This window comes from Heterodontus francisci, chromosome 10 (genome assembly GCF_036365525.1).
Source record: "Heterodontus francisci isolate sHetFra1 chromosome 10, sHetFra1.hap1, whole genome shotgun sequence".
In the NCBI taxonomy this organism is placed as follows: domain Eukaryota; kingdom Metazoa; phylum Chordata; class Chondrichthyes; order Heterodontiformes; family Heterodontidae; genus Heterodontus; species Heterodontus francisci.
Genome location: NC_090380.1, coordinates 76,279,102 through 76,297,821, shown reverse-complemented (window position 1 = coordinate 76,297,821; position 18,720 = coordinate 76,279,102). Strand labels below are relative to the sequence as shown.

Sequence of the window (18,720 nt, the reverse complement as noted above, 5' to 3'; positions counted from 1 at the left end):
GCGGAGCAGCAGCCCCCGATGACATAGAGGAGCGGCTGCTGCGTCCCCGGCAATGGCGTCAGGCGCCACTGCATAGGCGCCTGCGCCATTTTTAAAGGGCTTCAAGTCTTTAGCAAATATTTACATTTTTAAAGGGATATTCGATTTCACTTGCTTTTAGTAAATAATTAGAAGATGGAGGCCCTTTCCCAAACCCCCACCAATGGTCTTTTCATTGCCCTATATTCAGAAAACTTATTTCATTCCCGACCCGAGCTTTCCCAAGCAATTTTAGAACATTACAGCGCAGTACAGGCCCTTCGGCCCTCGAAGTTGCGCCGACCTGTGAAACCATCTGACCTACACTATTCCATTTTCATCCATATGTCTATCCAATGACCACTTAAATGCCCTTAAAGTTGGCGTGTCTACTACTGTTGCAGGCAGGGCGTTCCACGCCCCTACTACTCTCTGAGTAAAGAAACTACCTCTGACATCTGTCCTATATCTATCACCCCTCAACTTAAAGCTATGTCCCCTCGTGTTTGCCATCACCATCCGAGGAAAAAGACTCTCACTATCCACCCTATCTAACCCTCTGATTATCTTATATGTCTCTATTAAGTCACCTCTCCTCCTCCTTCTCCTTCTCTCCAATGAAAACAACCTCAAGTCCCTCAGCCTTTCCTCGTAAGACCTTCCCTCCATACCAGGCAACATCCTAGTAAATCTCCTCTGCACCCTTTCCAAAGCTTCCACATCCTTCCTATAATGCGGTGACCAGAACTGCACGTAATACTCCAGGTGCAGTCTCACCAGAGATCGTGATAGGGGTGATAGATATAGGACAGATGTCAGAGGTAGTTTCTTTACTCAGAGAGTAGTAGGGGCATGGAACGCCCTGCCTGCAACAGTAGTAGACTCGCCAACTTTAAGGGCATTTAAGTGGTCATTGGATAGACATATGGATGAAAATGGAATAGTGTAGGTCAGATGGTTTCACAGGTCGGCGCAACTTCGAGGGCCGAAGGGCCTGTACTGCGCTGTAATGTTCTAAAATTGCTTGGGAAAGTTCGGGTCGGGAATGAAATAAGTTTTCTGAATATAGGGCAATGAAAAGACCATTGGTGGGGGTTTGGGAAAGGGCCTCCATCTTCTAATTATTTACTAAAAGCAAATGAAATCGAATATCCCTTTAAAAATGTAAATATTTGCTAAAGACTTGAAGCCCTTTAAAAATGGCGCAGGCGCCTACGCAGTGGCGCCTGACGCCATTGCTGGGGACGCAGCAGCCGCTCCTCTACGTCATCGGGGGCTGCTGCTCCGCCCCCTCCATTTAAATCAGCCCCCGCGTGTAATATTGCAGGGGCTTTGCGCTGGCACTTCTGTGTCGGAAGGCTGCTGCCTTCACAGTGGAGTGCAGCGCGCTGATAAAATTCAGCCCATTATCTAATGAAAGGCCTAGCGCACTGGTGTGTCCCACACCCTAAATGTGTTTGCCATAAATTGAATCTGTATGTCATATTTAATCTTCAATCTTCTCACATTTGCCCTTCAACCCCTTCCTACCATCCCCATAGCCAATAAAAAGTGTTTTGCTCGCTCCCCCATTCCTCCCACCTGATTATTTCATTCCTCCCCCCTCCCTACCAGTGTCTTGCCTGGAAGGCGCGTGAGTCGTGGCTGATTGGCCATAAAATCGATGTGGGACAGCTGCCGTCGGCAGGTAAGTTAATTTGAATATTATTAACGCTCATTTAAATATTTTAATGAAGGTCCCGCCGACAAGCAGCGGGGGGTCCGCACCGAGGCCTCGCCGCCACCGCTAATATCCGGCAGGGCCTTCTCAGCGTCATGGGTCAGGGCAGGCCACTCCCACTAGCATTTTGCGTGCCTCCCCATCATAATCCATGGCGACGAGGGGCTGGTAAAATTCAGTCCAATGTGTCATGTGTTTTTATGTTTCATTGGTCCTGTAATACATAGCTGTTAATTTTCTAAAATAATAAATAGGGAAAAAAATATGGAGGCTCTCCCTTGCACTTTATATCCTATTTATGCTCCTGATAAAACACTTTTGAAAGAATGTTTTTGTATGGAGATATGAAGAGGTGAGCTGCAATCTTCACTGCCCCATGGGTACCTATAGTTTAGGAAAAGGCTCGATGACCTCACAAGGCTATCTAAAGTAAATATAGGCACTGGTGCCAATGCACTTTTACCACTTGTATTGCCTGCACTCACCTCCTTACACATCACCTTCTAGCAGTTTTCAAGAAATGAATATATCCAGATAAAACAGTCTAGATAAGTATAAAAAATAAGCATGTCTAATATTTATAGCAGCATTAATCAATTCAGTAATCTTGTTGTAATTTCTTTACAATATCAATCTTGCATAGAGCAAGGTGTCACGCATCAACTGTAAGAGGCATTTTGCTGTTAATGTCAGGCTGAAAACTGCAGTTAATCTTATGAGAAGACTAAACCAGTTGTACAGGTTACATAACACGTCAAGAGACCTACCTCAATGCTAATAGTTAATGCATGCTTACATTATTGATATCATTGGAAGTGCAGTTCAGCTAAATACGTGATTCTGTTACGTATATGTTATTTCTGGTCTACACGTTCATTCCCGCTGTTGTTGGTAAGTAGTATTATTGGCCCTGTATTTAGATGGGCTATTATTCTGTTAGTTACTCCAGGATCATGACTGCTAGACCCTTCCAGCACTGACCCTGTCAGAGTGTGCTGGGTTTGTGGGAGGGATCCTCATTTACATGGGCTGGCTTGCACCCACACACTACAGCTGCCAACCATATGATGCTGGAAACTACAGCTATCTAGGAGGCAGGTGGGCCTGGTTCACCCCTTCCTGAGAAACCATTTACTGGCTCCCTTTAGAACATAGAACATAGAACATTACAGCGCAGTACAGGCCCTTCGGCCCTCGATGTTGCGCCGACCTGTGAAACCATCTGACCTACACTATTCCATTTTCATCCATATGTCCATCCAATGACCACTGAAATGCCCTTAAAGTTGGCGAGTCTACTACTGTTGCAGGCAGGGCGTTCCACGCCCCTACTACTCTCTGAGTAAAGAAACTACCTCTGACATCTGTCCTATATCTATCACCCCTCAACTTAAAGCTATGTCCCCTCATGTTTGCCATCACCATCCGAGGAAAAAGACTCTCACTATCCACCCTATCTAACCCTCTGATTATCTTATACGTCTCTATTAAGTCACCTCTCCTCCTCCTTCTCTCTAACGAAAACAACCTCAAGTCCCCCAGCCTTTCCTCGTAAGACCTTCCCTCCATACCAGGCAACATCCGAGTAAATCTCCTCTGCACCCTTTCCAAAGCTTCCACATCCTTCCTATAATGCGGTGACCAGAACTGCACGCAATACTCCAATGCGGCCGCACCAGAGTTTTGTACAGCTGCAGCATGACCTCGTGGCTCCGAAACTCGATCCCCCTACTAATAAAAGCTAACACACCATATGCCTTCTTAACAGCCCTATTAACCTGGGTAGCAACTTTCAGGGATTTATGTACCTGGACACCAAGATCTCTCTGCTCATCTACACTACCAAGAATCTTCCCATTAGCCTAGTATTCTGCAATCCTGTTACTCCTTCCAAAGTGAATCACCTCACACTTTTCCGCATTAAACTCCATTTGCCATCTCTCAGCCCAGCTCTGCAGCCTATCTATGTCCCTCTGTAACCTACAACATCCTTCGGCACTATCCACAACTCCACCGACCTTCGTGTCATCCGCAAATTTACTAACCCACCCTTCTACACCCTCATCCAGGTCATTTATAAAAATGACAAACAGCAGTGGCCTCAAAACAGATCCTTGCGGTACACCACTAGTATCTAAACTCCAGGATGAACATTTGCCATCAACCACCACCCTCTGTCTTCTTTCAGCTAGCCAATTTCTGATCCAAAGCACTAAATCACCTTCAATCCCATACTTCGTATTTTCTGCAATAGCCTACCGTGGGGAACCTTATCAAATGCCTTACTGAAATCCATATAGACCACATCCACGGCTTTACCCTCATCCACCTGTTTGGTCACCTTCTCAAAAAACTCAATAAGGTTTGTGAGGCACGACCTACCCTTCACAAAACCGTGCTGACTATCGCTAATGAACTTATTCTTTTCAAGATGATTATAAATCCTGTCTCTTATAACCTTTTCCAACATTTTACCCACAACCGAAGTAAAGCTCACAGGTCTATAATTACCAGGGCTGTCTCTACTCCCCTTCTTGAACAAGGGGACAACATTTGCTATCCTCCAGTCTTCCGGCACTATTCCTGTCGACAATGACGACATAAAGATCAAGGACAAAGGCTCTGCAATCTCCTCCCTGGCTTCCCAGAGAATCCTAGGATAAATCCCATCTGGCCCAGGGGACTTATCTATTTTCACACTTTCCAAAATTGCTAACACCTCCTCCTTGTGAACCTCAATCCCATCTAGCCTAGTAGTCTGTATCTCAGTATTCTCCTCGACAACATTTTCTTTCTCTACTGTAAATACTGACGAAAAATATTCATTTAACGCTTCCCCTATCTCCTCTGATTCCACACACAACTTCCCACTACTATCCTTGATTGGCCCTAATCTAACTCTAGTCATTCTTTTATTCCTGATATACCTATAGAAAGCCTTCAGGTTTTCCCTGATCCTATCCGCCAATGACTTCTCGTGTCCTCTCCTCGCTCTTCTTAGCTCTCCCTTTAGATCCTTCCTGGCTAGCTTGTAACTCTCAAGCGCCCTAACTGAGCCTTCACGTCTCATCCTAACATAAGCCTTCTTCTTCCTCTTGGCAAGCGCTTCAACTTCTTTAGTAAACCACGGCTCCCTCGCTCGACAACTTCCTCCCTGCCTGACAGGTACATACTTATCAAGGACACGCAGTAGCTGCTCCTTGAATAAGCTCCACATTTCGATTGTGCCCATCCCCTGCAGTTTCCTTCCCCATCCTACGCATCCTAAATCTTGCCTAATCGCATCATAATTTCCTTTCCCCCAGCTATAATTCTTGCCCTGCGGTATATACCTGTCCCTGCCCATCGCTAAGGTAAACCTAACCGAATTGTGATCACTATCACCGAAGTGCTCACCTACATCTAAATCTAACACCTGGCCGGGTTCATTACCCAGTACCAAATCCAATGTGGCATCGCCCCTGGTTGGCCTGTCTACATACTGTGTCAGAAAACCCTCCTGCACACACTGGACAAAAACTGACCCATCCAAAGTACTCGAACTATAGTATTTCCAGTCGATATTTGGAAAGTTAAAGTCCCCCATAACAACTACCCTGTTACTCTCGCTCTTGTCGAGAATCATCTTCGCTATCCTTTCCTCTACATCTCTGGAACTATTCGGAGGTCTATAGAAAACTCCCAACAGGGTGACCTCTCCTCTCCTGTTTCTAACCTCGGCCCATACTCCCACAGTAGACGAGTCCTCAAACGTCCTTTCTGCCGCTGTAATACTCTCCTTGATTAACAATGCCACCCCCCTCTTTTACCATCTTCTCTGTTCTTACTGAAACATCTAAATTCCGGAACCTGCAACATCCATTCCTGTCCCTGCTCTACCCATGTCTCCGAAATGGCCACAACATCGAGATCCCAGGTACCAACACATGCCGCAAGCTCACCCACCTTATTCCGGATGCTCCTGGCGTTGAAGTAGACACACTTTAAACCAAGTTCTTGCTTGCCAGTGCCCTCTTGCGTCCTTGTAACCTTATCCCTGACCTCACTACTCTCAACATCCTGTACACTGGAACTACAATTTAGGTTCCCATCCCCCTGCTGAATTAGTTTAAACCCCCCCCGAAGAGCACTAGCAAATCTCCCCCCCAGGATATTGGTACCCCTCTGGTTCAGGTGAAGACCATCCTGTTTGTAGAGGTCCCACCTACCCCAGAAAGAGCCCCAATTATCCAGGAAACCAAAACCCTCCCTCCTACACCATCCCTGCAGCCACGTGTTCAACTCCTCTCTCTCCCTATTCCTCGCTTCGCTAGCACATGGCACAGGCAACAACCCAGAGATAACAACTCTGTTCTCGCTCTAAGCTTCCACCCTAGCTCCCTGAATTTCTGCCTTAAATTCCCATCTCTCTTCCTACCTATGTCGTTGGTGCCTATGTGGACCACGACTTGGGGCTGCTCCCCCTCCCCCTTAAGGATCCCAAAAACATGATCCGAGACATCACGAACCCTGGCACCTGGGAGGCAACACACCAACCGTGAGTCTCTCTCGTTCCCACAGAACCTCCGATCTGTTCCCATAACTGTGGAGTCCCCAATGACTAATGCTCTGCTCCTCTTCCCCCTTCCCTTCTGAGCAACAGGGACAGACTCTGTGCCAGAGACCTGTACCCCATTGCTTCCCCCTGGTAAGTCGTCCCCCCCAACAGTATCCAAAACGGTATACCTGTTGTTGAGGGAAACGGCCACAGGGGATCCCTGCACTGCCTGCTGGTTCCCTCTCCTTCCCCTGATGGTAACCCATCTACCTACTTCTTTTACCTGAGGTGTGACTACCTCCCTATAACTCCTCTCAATAACCCCCTCCGCCTCCCGAATGATCCGAAGTTCATCCAGCTCCAGCTCCAGTTCCCTACCGCGGTTCTCGAGGAGCTGGAGTTGGGTGCACTTCCCGCAGATGCAGTCAGCAGGGACACTCTTGGCGACCCTTACCTCCCACATTCTGCAGGAGGAACATTCAACTGCCTTAACCTCCATTCCCACTATTCTAAATTCCCAACAAATCTACTGAAAAACCCCCCAAAAAAGTCAAAACTTGTTAGCTTAGCAATCTGACCGACAGAACTTTTTTTTTGGTTAGAGGAGGAGGATGGGTGGGAGACACTACCCGAGTAGTGTTTCGGGTAAAGCAACCGCCCAAATATGTAACCTCACTTATCCAGCAGTCCCGCGTGCACTCCGCCTATCCACGAGAAATGGCTTCCGATTTCTTGGCACGCTTTTCAAAGCTCTGCTCCCGCTGTTCTCTCTCTCTCTCTCTCTCTGTGGCTTCCGATTTCTTGGCGCGCTTTTCAAAGCTCTGCTCCCACTGTTCTCTCTCTCTCTCTCTCTCTCTGTGGCTTCCGATTTCTTGGCGCGCTTTTCAAAGCTCTGCTCCCGCTGTTCTCTCTCTCTCTCTCTCTCTCTGTGACTTCCGATTTCTTGGCGCGCTTTTCAAAGCTCTGCTCCTGCTGTTCTCTCTCTCTCTCTCTCTCTCTCTCTGTGGCTTCCGATTTCTTGGCGTGCTTTTCAAAGCTCTGCTCCCGCTGTTCTCTCTCTCTCTCTCTCTCTGTGGCTTCCGATTTCTTGGCGCGCTTTTCAAAGCTCTGCTCCTGCTGTTCTCTCTCTCTCTCTCTCTCTCTCTCTGTGGCTTCCGATTTCTTGGCGCGCTTTTCAAAGCTCTGCTCCCACTGTTCTCTCTCTCTCTCTCTCTCTCTGTGGCTTCCGATTTCTTGGCGCGCTTTTCAAAGCTCTGCTCCCGCTGTTCTCTCTCTCTCTCTCTCTCTGTGGCTTCCGATTTCTTGGCGCGCTTTTCAAAGCTCTGCTCCTGCTGTTCTCTCTCTCTCTCTGTGGCTTCCGATTTCTTCCCTTTGTAAGGGAACCAATACTAAAATATTCTTTAATAATCATATCTATTCTTTGACGGACCCGATTGCTTTCCTAGACTAGATACAACCTCACTGATGCCCACACACCCTCTGGAGACCAGTATACCTCATCTAAATGGGTATATTAGCTTCCAACCTCACACTAGGCCCCACAGACGTTAGGGAAGTGGGAATCTCCATTGTACGAAACCCTATCCCTCTGTTCTACCCCCTTTGCATATCTGGTCAGAGCTTCTACCTCTTACAAGGTTGAGCAGGAGCTCCAAGCATAGGTATGGACCCAGTTTACCTCGGCAATGGTCTATTTCCAGAGTCTTAGCGCATATTCCCTGTGAAGTTGTGGTGGAAGTATACCAGAAATACTGAGGGACTTTGGCTCCATCATGCTCCTCATGTGTATTGCTGATTACTATTTAAATATTATTAAAATTAGTGTGTCCTGTCATCTTCACATTCTAAAGCCCTTTGCAGATTGGTCCTATGGAACTTCTGATGTTAAGTGTGTCCATACCTAGCTGTTATGTTAGTAACTGCCTGTGATGCCTGTCGATGGTGCTGTAATTAGCCTTTTCAGTTTAGTAAATTTATGTGGACCCAGAATTTGCTGTAACTGGTGAATGAATGGTGCCCGCCATTACTTAGACTTGCATTTGCTTGCTTAATTTCCATGATATTTTGCATTGCAAATTGCTGGACATGTGAACTGGAAATGATGTGGAGCCCTCTACAGGACCCCATCGATCTAACAGGACAAGCAACTGTGTATCTCCTTAACCAATCAGATTGAAGTTTAATGAAATAAACTGTGTAAGGACTGAGAGGAAAGTTTAAGTTAGAATGGGGAATTCAATGTCAAGTCAGGTATAGAAGGCGAAATAAAGAAAGATAGAACAAAGAGACAGAAAGAAAAATTTTAAAAATTAAAAATTTTAAATCCAGAACAATAATTAAAACCTGAAAGAATCTCCAACAGCAACTTTTTGATTTCTGTGTTTAATCATCCTCTTGCCCTCAACTGAAGTAGTTGTGGCATTTGAATGTATGTAGCTATTAGCCCACCTCTATTTTGACAGCAATTTCTTTCCTGGTCCGAATGCCTATTAAGTTAACAAACAGTAAAATATTGCTGATGATATAAATCTGAAACGAAAATAGAAAATGCTGGAAACACTCAGCAGGTCAGGCTCTGGAAATACTGTAATGGGAGTTGTGTTGGTTGAATGCTAACAAGATTGCAGTCTTTATGGTGGAGAGGATATGGGACTGGAAGCTCAGCTTGGGTTTGAGTGGGACACAGAGGTTGAGAATAGTCTGATTCCACCTGAGACGTTGTTTGTGAGGGGGTGTAATCCCACTCTGCCTATATAGGCATGTCCCATTCTCAGTGGGTGCAGAACGTAATAATCAAGGCTTTAGTCTTGGAATATACAGCATGAATATTTTTTGAAAAAGGCAGATTTTTGCAGCATTTTCATTGTACAAAAGATCGAGAGTGGCATCAAGTGACAAAAATTTCAGCTTGTGGTCTAACCCAACTGTCACAATCTATGTAGGTGAGAATGGGTTATGTTTTACACAAGTGGCACCAATACTCAGAGACTCATCTACCTACAACTCACAGTATGAGAAAGCGGTAATGACAAGAATTGAAGCATAAGTAAGCAGCTATAGAATCCCAGTTTCACAGAAACGACAGTTTCCTGGTAAAAGCAACAGAAATCCAAATGAATAATGCAATGACAGGATTGATTAAAAGCAAAATCTCAAGATCAATGATTAACAATAAATTTTGCCAATCATTTTAAATAATGAGACCATTAGTAAAACAAATGTTGAGTATATGCTTTTACCAGTCAACAGCCACAGCTCTCAGCCAGTACCTCTGTTGGTAAGTGTAGTATTTAGTGAGGAAATGAGCAATACAGATCAGGAAGAACAGAAGATCAATCCACGGCCTGTGCTGAGTTCAATGAACTCAGTTAAGATGGTACAAATGTGTCCAAGAGGTACAGAGGGGAAACATCAGCCACACATACTGATCCAGAGCAGAACGTATACTGTCATGTTGGTCATCATCATGCAAGTTTTCAAACATATTTTCATATAAAGTTAATGTTTTTTTTAACAGTTAAAATGAGTGTGCATGCCATTCTGATGGAGTATTCTGCATGAATACTGATGAGATTTGCCGTAAGGTGCTTGCTGCAATACGCTTCGTAAAATCTCATGTGTACACACATGAAATGGGATTAAAAGACTGATGTGGAAAGAGAAAAGACTACACAATAGACACAAGTGAGAAATATAAATATTATTTACTTCAAAATGTGTGCATAATGAAGGAGCTTTATTTTACAGAAACTAATGTTTTTTGGATTAACTAGGAGGACATCATTAATATTCAAGAAAAGAGAATCTGGCAAAATTAATTTTAAGATACATTTAAAATTAACTTAAATTTCAATAAATTGTGATGTAAAAGTATTATGCTTTACCAGCTATTTGAATTGGACTGTGAACACTCGAGAAAGAATAAAGACTTGCATTTATATAGTGCCTTTCACAGCCTCAGGATATCCTAAAGCGCTTTCCAGCTAATGAAGTACTTTTTAAGTGTAGTCACTGTTGTAATGCAGGAAATGCCATATCCAGTTGTGAATGGTGGTGGACAATTAAACAATTAACTAGAGAAGGTGGCTCCACAATTATCCCCATCCTCAATGATGGGGGAGCCCAGCACATCAGTGCAAAAGATGAGGCTGAATCATTTGCAACTATCTTCAGCCTGAAGTGCCAAGTTGATGATTCATCTCAGCCTCCTCCTGAAGTCCCCAGCCTGTCCACGATCTACAGGGCACAAGTCAGGGGCGTGATGGAATACTCTCTGCTTGCCTGGATGGGTGCAGCTCCAACAACACTCAAGAAGCTCGACACCATCCACGACAAAGCAGCCCGCTTGATTAGCACCCCATCCACAAATATTCACTCCCTCCACCATCAACGCATGGTGGCAGCAGTGTGTACCATCTACAAGATTCACTGCAGCAACGCACCAAGAATCCTTAGACAGCACCTTCCAAACTTGTGAGCTCTGCCACCTAGAAGGACAAGGGCAGCAATGGGAACACAACCACCTGCAAGTTACCCTCCAAGCCACACACCATCCTGACTTGGAACTATATCACCGTTCCTTCACTGTCGCTGGGTCAAAATCCTGGAACTCCCTTCCTAACAGCACTGTGGGTGTACCTACCCCACATGGACTGCAGCGGTTCAAGAAGGCAGCTCACCACCACCTTCTCAAAGGCAAGTAGGGATGGGCAATAAATGCTGGCCTGGCCACGACACCCACATCCTATGAATGAAGTTTAAAAAAATGCAGCAGCCAATTTATGTTCAGCAAGCTCCCACAAACAGCAATGTGATAATGTAAATTAATTTGTTTTTGTGCTGTTGGTTCAGGGATAAATAGTGGCCAGGACAATTTTGATAACCCTGCTGCTCTTCTTCGAAATAGTGCCATGGAATCTTTTATGCCCACCCGAGAAGGCAGTAGTGGCCTCAAGTTAATGTCTCGTTGGAATGATGACACCTCTGACAGTTCAGCACTGCCTCAGCCTAGCTTTTGTGTTCAAGTCTCTGGTGTGGGACTTGAATCTACAGCCTTTTGACTCAGAGGCAAAAGTGCTACCAACTGACCAGTATAGAGGACAGAGCTCTAAAATTAATGGCTGTGAAATTCAACTTCATAGTGCCACTGGTGCTGGCACTACGGAACTCTGACACTCTAAAATTGTTGGCCAGATTGCTACCAGTCACTTCCGGCATGGTCCGTGCAGTGCACTGACTGTAAGGGCGTTATTACGGGCATGCCATGCCTGTACAGGAAGCATGCAGAGTGGGTGGAACATGATGTCAAACAATGGCTAACACTAGCTCTGAAGAAGGGTCACTGACCTGAAACGTTAACTCTGCTTCTCTCTCCACAGATGCTGCCAGACCTGCTGAGTATTTCCAGCATTTCTTGTTTTTATTTTAAATGGCGAACACTGATTTAACACACGAGCTGCCATCTCAGACCACGCAGATCCCATTAATGCTCTTGTTTAATCTCTCCAGCTAATCATGCATTCAGCTGCATGAGGAACACTCCGCACTAGCACTATTGAAAGGGATCACCATGGGACTTCCAGGTGAGGTGCTTTTGACTTTCTTTTGCTGCTGCAGAGTTGGTGGAAGTACTGTGTTGAATGTTATTGGGGAATTTTGAAAACTCTTTTGGATTTACAAGGGAGTGGTGCTGGTCTTTGACAAGGAGGTCAGGAGGAGTTGGTTGGCCTATCTGGAGAAAGCCTGCTTTTAGTAATGGAGTCTATAGTTGTAGTTTCTCTTGGGCTGCAGCATAAATTGAAAATGGAGCACAGGCAGGAGAGCGGGGAAGCTGTGTATAGAGGGAGGAGGAGGAAGGTTCTCAACAGAAGACCCTAACCACCAAGATAGCACTTCTACCTCCACATAAACCAGGAGCGGTGTCTGAGGTGCCTACATTTCACCAAGGAGGTAACACCTACTACAACCAGACCTGCAGCCAAACAGCAGGGCATAGACAGCGCTGTCAGCAGCTGTAAAGATCAACATGGTCCTAAATCTATACGCCAGTGGATCCTTCCAGGCAGCAGCAGGTGACATTAGCAATATTTCACAGTTCACCATTCATTGCTGCAACAGGAAGGTGACAGAGGCCCTGTACAGCAGTAACAGGGACGTCATTGTCTTCTCACGTACCAGTGAGAAGCAGGAGGAGTGAACACATGGCTTTCCCAGGTCACTGGGATTCCCAATGGTGCAGGATGCCATTGGCTGAATGCACATGACTCTCAGAGCCCCACATATTAAAAGGGAGGTGTATTGCAACCACAAGTCCTTGAACATGCAGTTGGTGCGGGGCCATGCCCAGGAGATCCTATCGGTGAACGCCCACTATTCTATTCTGGCAGCAGCCATGATGCTTTCGTCTTGTGGCAGTCTGCCAAACCTGCTATCTTTGTGCTATCACAAAGAACCAGAGGCTGGCTGCTTGGTGACGAGGGATGCCTTTACTCCTGGCTCATGACTCCCTTTCAGCACCTGACCACGCATGGATAGCGCCCCTACAATGAGAGCCATGCAGCCACCCAGAAACATCAAGGAGCAAATCACTGGCATCTTGAAACAACAGTTCTACTGCCTGGACTGCTTGGGGGGAGCCCTCCAATACTTGTCCGTTGTGTCTCCAAGTTTGTGGTGGTTTCTGCATCCTCCACAATATTGTTCTCACGAGGACGCAGCCATTGGTACAAAGCATCCAGAGGCCACCTCGGGAGGAGGAGGAAGAAAAGAAGAGACGTCTGAGACCCCTTCACTCTGAACGGGCTGTCCATGAGCGGGACTCAGACTAAGGTTCCCCTCAGCTATCATCACCACTCACTGTTGCTCCACAGTTCCCCACCTTTCAATCCATCACAGCTTCCATTTGACCAAAATCTTGAAATAAAAACCACAATCAAAAAACCGTTCCATAACAACTTTATCCAACAAAACTTCCAATAATATATACAAAACTGAACTATCGCCCTTGTGCATTCCCTTAATGCCTCTTTGGCAGGTGCCTTTTTCTGGCTCAGTGCTACCCCAGTGACTGCAGCATGGCTGCTGGAAGGCTGCTGACTTGCAGTGGGGGAGACTGCATTGGCCTTGCAATGACAACCTCAAGGGCCGCGAGGGCCTGGATTCAGGCTGCACCACCTTGGCATGGGCGGTAGCAATCTGCACTGGTTGAGAGGCAGCAGCAAGGGCACTGGCAGAGTAGCAGTGGTGGGCGCATGAATGCTGTCATCCTGAGAGAGGACAACAGGATCATGCGCCATGGAGCGACTGCCAGTCCCCAGGGCAGCATCTCAGCAATCCTAGTTGTGCCTTTTGGAGCATTGGTATCTGCAGCGATGATGGCAGCAATCTGAGCCTGCAAGGCGCCAAGCTGGGCTTTCATGTCACCAAGCATCAATCTTATGACCTCAATCTGAGTTTCCACTGCAGCACTCAGATGTTGGGTGGCTTCTGCCTGTGCTGCAATGGAAGCTGAGATATTGGCATCAGATGCTGCATCACAGCTGGGTCCACAAGTGTTGTCGTGAAGTTGGCCACCATTTCTACGCTGGAAAGAATGGGCTCCTAGCTCTGTGCGAAGTCCTGTGCCAAGTTGGAACCGCACTCCTCCAAGCTCCTTGACAGTGACAAGAGGCTCTGTGGAAGGCCTACCAAAGCACCAGGCATCTCGGTGTGCATGCCCATCAGCATTTTCCTGTGCACCGCCTCATCTGAGTCCTCTGCAGCAGAACTTGTCTGCAACCTCACCCCCTGGTGAGCTGGCACACAAACTATCTTTTCCCCTGGCCTGGCTGCAGCCCACTCATGCCCAATGACGCACCAGGCTGAATTTAGTCAGGTTGGTGGGGCCCCAATGACAGGCCTTAAAACAGGGGAAACCCTACCCTGGCTGTTTGTGGGACCCCTGGCCGCACTTTTGGCCAATCCAGCAACTAGTTAGTTGCCATCGGGACTCCCGTCCCTTTTAAAGGGTGAGAGTCCAGGTCCAAGAGCTGCCAGCCAATTGGAGGACTAGCAGCTCTTCAGGCTCAGCAGCACCACCCAGAGAGATGGCCACTGCTGGGACTGCACCCAGCTGAGAGGACTCAGTGATGAACGCTGCCCTCGCAACAAGGTGAGTGGGATCTAGGGTCTTCGGGGCCAATCAGGCAGGTTCCTGTGAGGGGTGGCTGTGGTGGTGAGAGTAGTGGAATGTTGCCACAGGGGAGGTCATGGCCACTGGGGCAGCCATTGCCGCCAGGGTGCCCCTTCGTGGGCCACAAGTGCATGATTAGGAGGCCCCCTCCCACCCGCCACCGAGGCTGCAGCTCTGCCTCTGGATGGGAGGGCCGTCCTCCACCTTCCTCACCCCCGGTATAATGCCATGGCAGTGGGAAGGTGATGGGCATTCCACCCCTGCCTTCCCTCGCCATTTTAGGGTCCCCCTGCCTCCGAGTCCATTCCTTGACGCCTGATAAAATCTGTATTACCCTCTAAGTGCATGCAGTGCCAGTATCTGAGCTGGTGGCTGCAATTGTCAGGTCAATGATGTTGTTTCTTTATCAGAAAACTGGCGTAGCTCTCGCCTTCATGATAAGGCAGCACCGGCTGGACAGGTGGCAGTTCAGGATATCTGAAAACTAAAATGCAGAAGTGGAGAGTTGGGCTGAGGGAAGGAGGTTGAGTGAAAAGCAAGAGATTCAATGTCAGCCATTTGCAGCTTGCACTTCATGCCAGACAACAGAATGAGGGTGAAGTGGGATTTGAAAAGGGGAATAAGGCAGGAATAAACTGTCATCCTGAATGTCCTCGGTGATGTCAGATGCAATGGCTTCAGTCACTGCCACCCCCATGATGCACAGCACAGTCTCCCACAAATGGCTCAGAAGATGCAGGTGTGCCTGTCCCATGCTGGGTTCTCTGCTGCTCCCTGCAGTTATATGCCACCTTCTCCTGCCAGAGAAAGGGAAGTATGTTAGTGAGTGTGTTGTAGTGTGTTGGGGATGTGCCTGCCATAGCTGAATTGCTGGAGCTATCTGGAAGCTGCAAGAGGTGGGTATGACACTGGCAGCATTGGTCAATGTATGAGAGTGAGGTGGAGTATCTGAATGTTAAGCATGAGTCCTGACTGCTGATGAGCAATAGTTAGAACTGTGGTGTGTTGGACAGTGTGAGAAGTTGGTGGTGTGGTGGGAAGGAGATGTTCCTTGAAGATGCATTCACTGATCTTGACGACCCGTGTGAGGTCATTGAATGTTTTCCAGCATTGCAGCCAGGTTTTTGGGGCCCGACTGCAAGAATGCAATCCCCTTCCCTCCCACATCCCCCTCCCATCCAGCCACTCCCATCCCCTTCACAGGGCGTACCTTGAGACCCTTCCTGCCCCCTCTGGAAATACGGTGTCTCTCCTCTTTTTGGCCTCCATCACTAAGGTCTCCAGTGCTCATCTGAAGATCTGGGAGCCCTCTCTCTGGCCTGCTGCTCCCGACTGCTTTCTTCTACCTTCCACCAAAGCCTTCCTGAGACTGTTCAAGCAGCTCCTGTAGCACGCATGCACCTCCCCTTTGAGAGGGGCAGACTTCCTTGAAGAAGCGCAGGCCAGCTGTGCACGGTGCTAGCTAGTCACGTACCTGGGCCTCCTGCTGAGCGTGCAGCCTGACAGCAGCACATTTCACATCAGGTTCCATGTTGCAATCACATAAATGAGCAGCCAGCATGAGGTTTGCGTGTTGCCTGCTTCAATGGGACCGGGCGTGGGGTAATGGCACATAGCGATCCCCATGCCTGATATCAGGCCTCATCAGATTTTTCCCCCAATACGCCTCAGGTAACATAAAGTATTCAAAGAAATTCTCTGCAGACTTCCTACCCTCCACAGAGTAGTGGATGGATGGAAAAGACTCGCAGGAAAAGCGACTGCGTCAAATAACTAATTAAGTATTTGGGGATATGGAAGTAAAGATTATAGGCATAGATTGAGGTGATGAAATAATCAGATGGACTCCGGAAACACAGAAGAGAGCTGTGGTCTGTGGATATCATAGATCAGGATTGAATAATGGATGTGTAGAAAGATAAAATAGGTACAATGAACCAGTGCTACAGTAAATTATTTGTAGTTGAGGAAGGAGCAAGTATAGTAGACTGATCAGATGTTTTCCATTCTATTCCTCTTCGTCAAAGGTTTTGATCCTATCATGCAGGTTAATATTATTCACAGCATAATAATTATTTTATTGAACTATCCCTTTAACTATTATTGCTGAAAAAAGCTTTTTGTTTATAATGCATCAGGACAGATGCAAGGTTGCCAAATTTCAACGGCAGCAACAATTTATACTGCATGTGAAAAGGGTGCTGATTGGTTGGAAAGTGAACTCTGATTGGTCGAGGCATTGCCGTGGAGAATGCACCAGGGGAACTGTTGTTCCCCCATGCTTTTGTTTACTTCAAAAACGGCACAAAGCTTTTCCCTTTTCTCATGCAGTATAAATTGTTGCTCCCTTTGAAATTTGGCATTCTTGCATCTGTCATGATGAGTGCAAGACTAAAAGCTTCAACAGCGTGTCTCTTTTTTCAGCAATACTCAAGTTCTGTACTACCAAGCGACCATTTAACTATTCTTACACTAGACAGCTCTGGAATGGAATTTCTATTAAGTTCATGCTTGCAATAATTAATTTTTTTTACCTGCCATGCCTCAACTTTCCTTATATCGGCACATGATCCATTCGCAAAAATGCCCTTCCCAGGTGTGCAGGCATAGATGTCCTGCAGAGCGTGAGCAATCGAATACACTGCCACATATACATTATATGAAATACGGAGATGAGTATAATCCAGATAAGGAGTCTCTACACTTGTGATATTCTCTTCCCCAGTACATGGAGGTCGTACCCTTGTCTTTGTGGAATGTTCCACTTTAGCACTGTCATCGTTGATTGCTAATCCATGGATTGGTGCTTTGGAATTCTTTAGTTGTGTTAGGGATTCTTCAGTGAAATAACAATTAAATGTTTCTTCCCAAAATTCCTTGACAAATCCATTGTCAGAGGACCTGCTGGGATGGACCTTTTTTAAAAACTCGTGGAATCCTGGGATGCGTCCTGCTCTTAATGCAAAACCAATGGTTCCACCAACAACATGGAAGTATTCTGGTTTGGCTATCAGTGAGGAACTAGCCCATGCTTCACTTGCTAGCCATATTCTACCAGTTATGTTTCGCCGAACTATCTCTTGTATGAGTGGTTCCAAGTCAGGGCCATTTGAAAAGACAACAATCACTTTGGCTGAGGAATTCTGAATAATGTCTGCAAGAAATTCCAACTCTTTTTGTGTATAGTACTGAGAAATCATCTCATTGAAATCTATGCAGATATCCCGCTCTTCAGCTTCTTCTCGAAACTTATCTATCCCTGGACGGCCATAATCATCATCAGCTGCTAGAGTTCCCACCCAGTTCCACTGGAAATGCTCAATAATCTCAGCCATTGCTGTGGCCTGTTGCTCATCATTGGGGATTGTGCGAAGGAAAGCCTTGTATTCATTCTTGTTGCTCAAGAGCCTGCTTGAAGAGGCGTAACTGACCTTCAATAGAAATAAAATATGTTAGCAAAGGCCACTTGTGTAATAGCTAAACAGTTATTAACCTGAAATTCTAAACATACATAAACTAAAAATGTGCTTTCTGCGTACACAATGACCAAGAAAACAGCTTCAAAAAAGCTGACACAGCCCCAGGTAAAGGCTGAGAACTCAAAAATTGCCTTGACTATAAGTTTATGCTGTGAAAACAATAAATTATACTTGCAGGACACAGACCGTAACTGAAACTGTAGGAACATCCAACATTCCTTAACCCATATCAGAGGAAGTAAACCATTAGTAGATGAAAGACTCCCTGCATCCATTTAAATTTCCATTTCTCACCACTTTCCTCTCCAGATTTATTTTCTAGGTGGGGTCTGGAGGTTATACATTCCCCGAATAGTTTACACAATTTAATTGGTGCATTTTCTTGCATTCTGAAACCTACAATAAAAATTCACATCCATTTTTTTAGAAGAGAAAATTTTTTTTCTGAATTTTGTTGAAAAGTACTTTCTCGTTGTCTTATTTCGATGATATTTACCTTTAAAAAAATTCAGTCAAGACTTTGAACACCAAACGTAGAACTATACACATTCATTCCAAACTACCTCACCCTCTTTGTGGCAAGTTTTGGAACTGGGAAATCTATTTAAATTTATTTAAAATGCTGCATTCCGGTTAACCTAGACACTTGTTACTTCCCGTAAGGGAGGGTCCCTGATCTTGCAATTTCAGCAAGCAGACTTGCTCATTGAGAGAGCTGGTTGTGAAATTGTGGATCTGCAAACTTTGATTATCCATCCATTTATGTTAATGGACTGAAAATCAGAAGTTGCAGACC

At 46.1% G+C, this 18,720-nt stretch overlaps 1 protein-coding gene across 8 annotated transcripts in view; it reads right to left on the bottom strand.

Moving 5' to 3' along the window:
* The window catches only part of casr (calcium-sensing receptor), a 104,043-nt gene that overhangs the window by 9,382 nt on the left and 75,941 nt on the right, over positions 1–18,720 (bottom strand). For all 8 annotated transcript variants that reach the window (XM_068040808.1, XM_068040815.1, XM_068040810.1 and 5 more), the window contains one exon: positions 16,980–17,876. In XM_068040808.1, the coding sequence (XP_067896909.1) occupies positions 16,980–17,876 (897 nt within the window). The remainder of the gene's footprint in view (positions 1–16,979; positions 17,877–18,720) is intronic.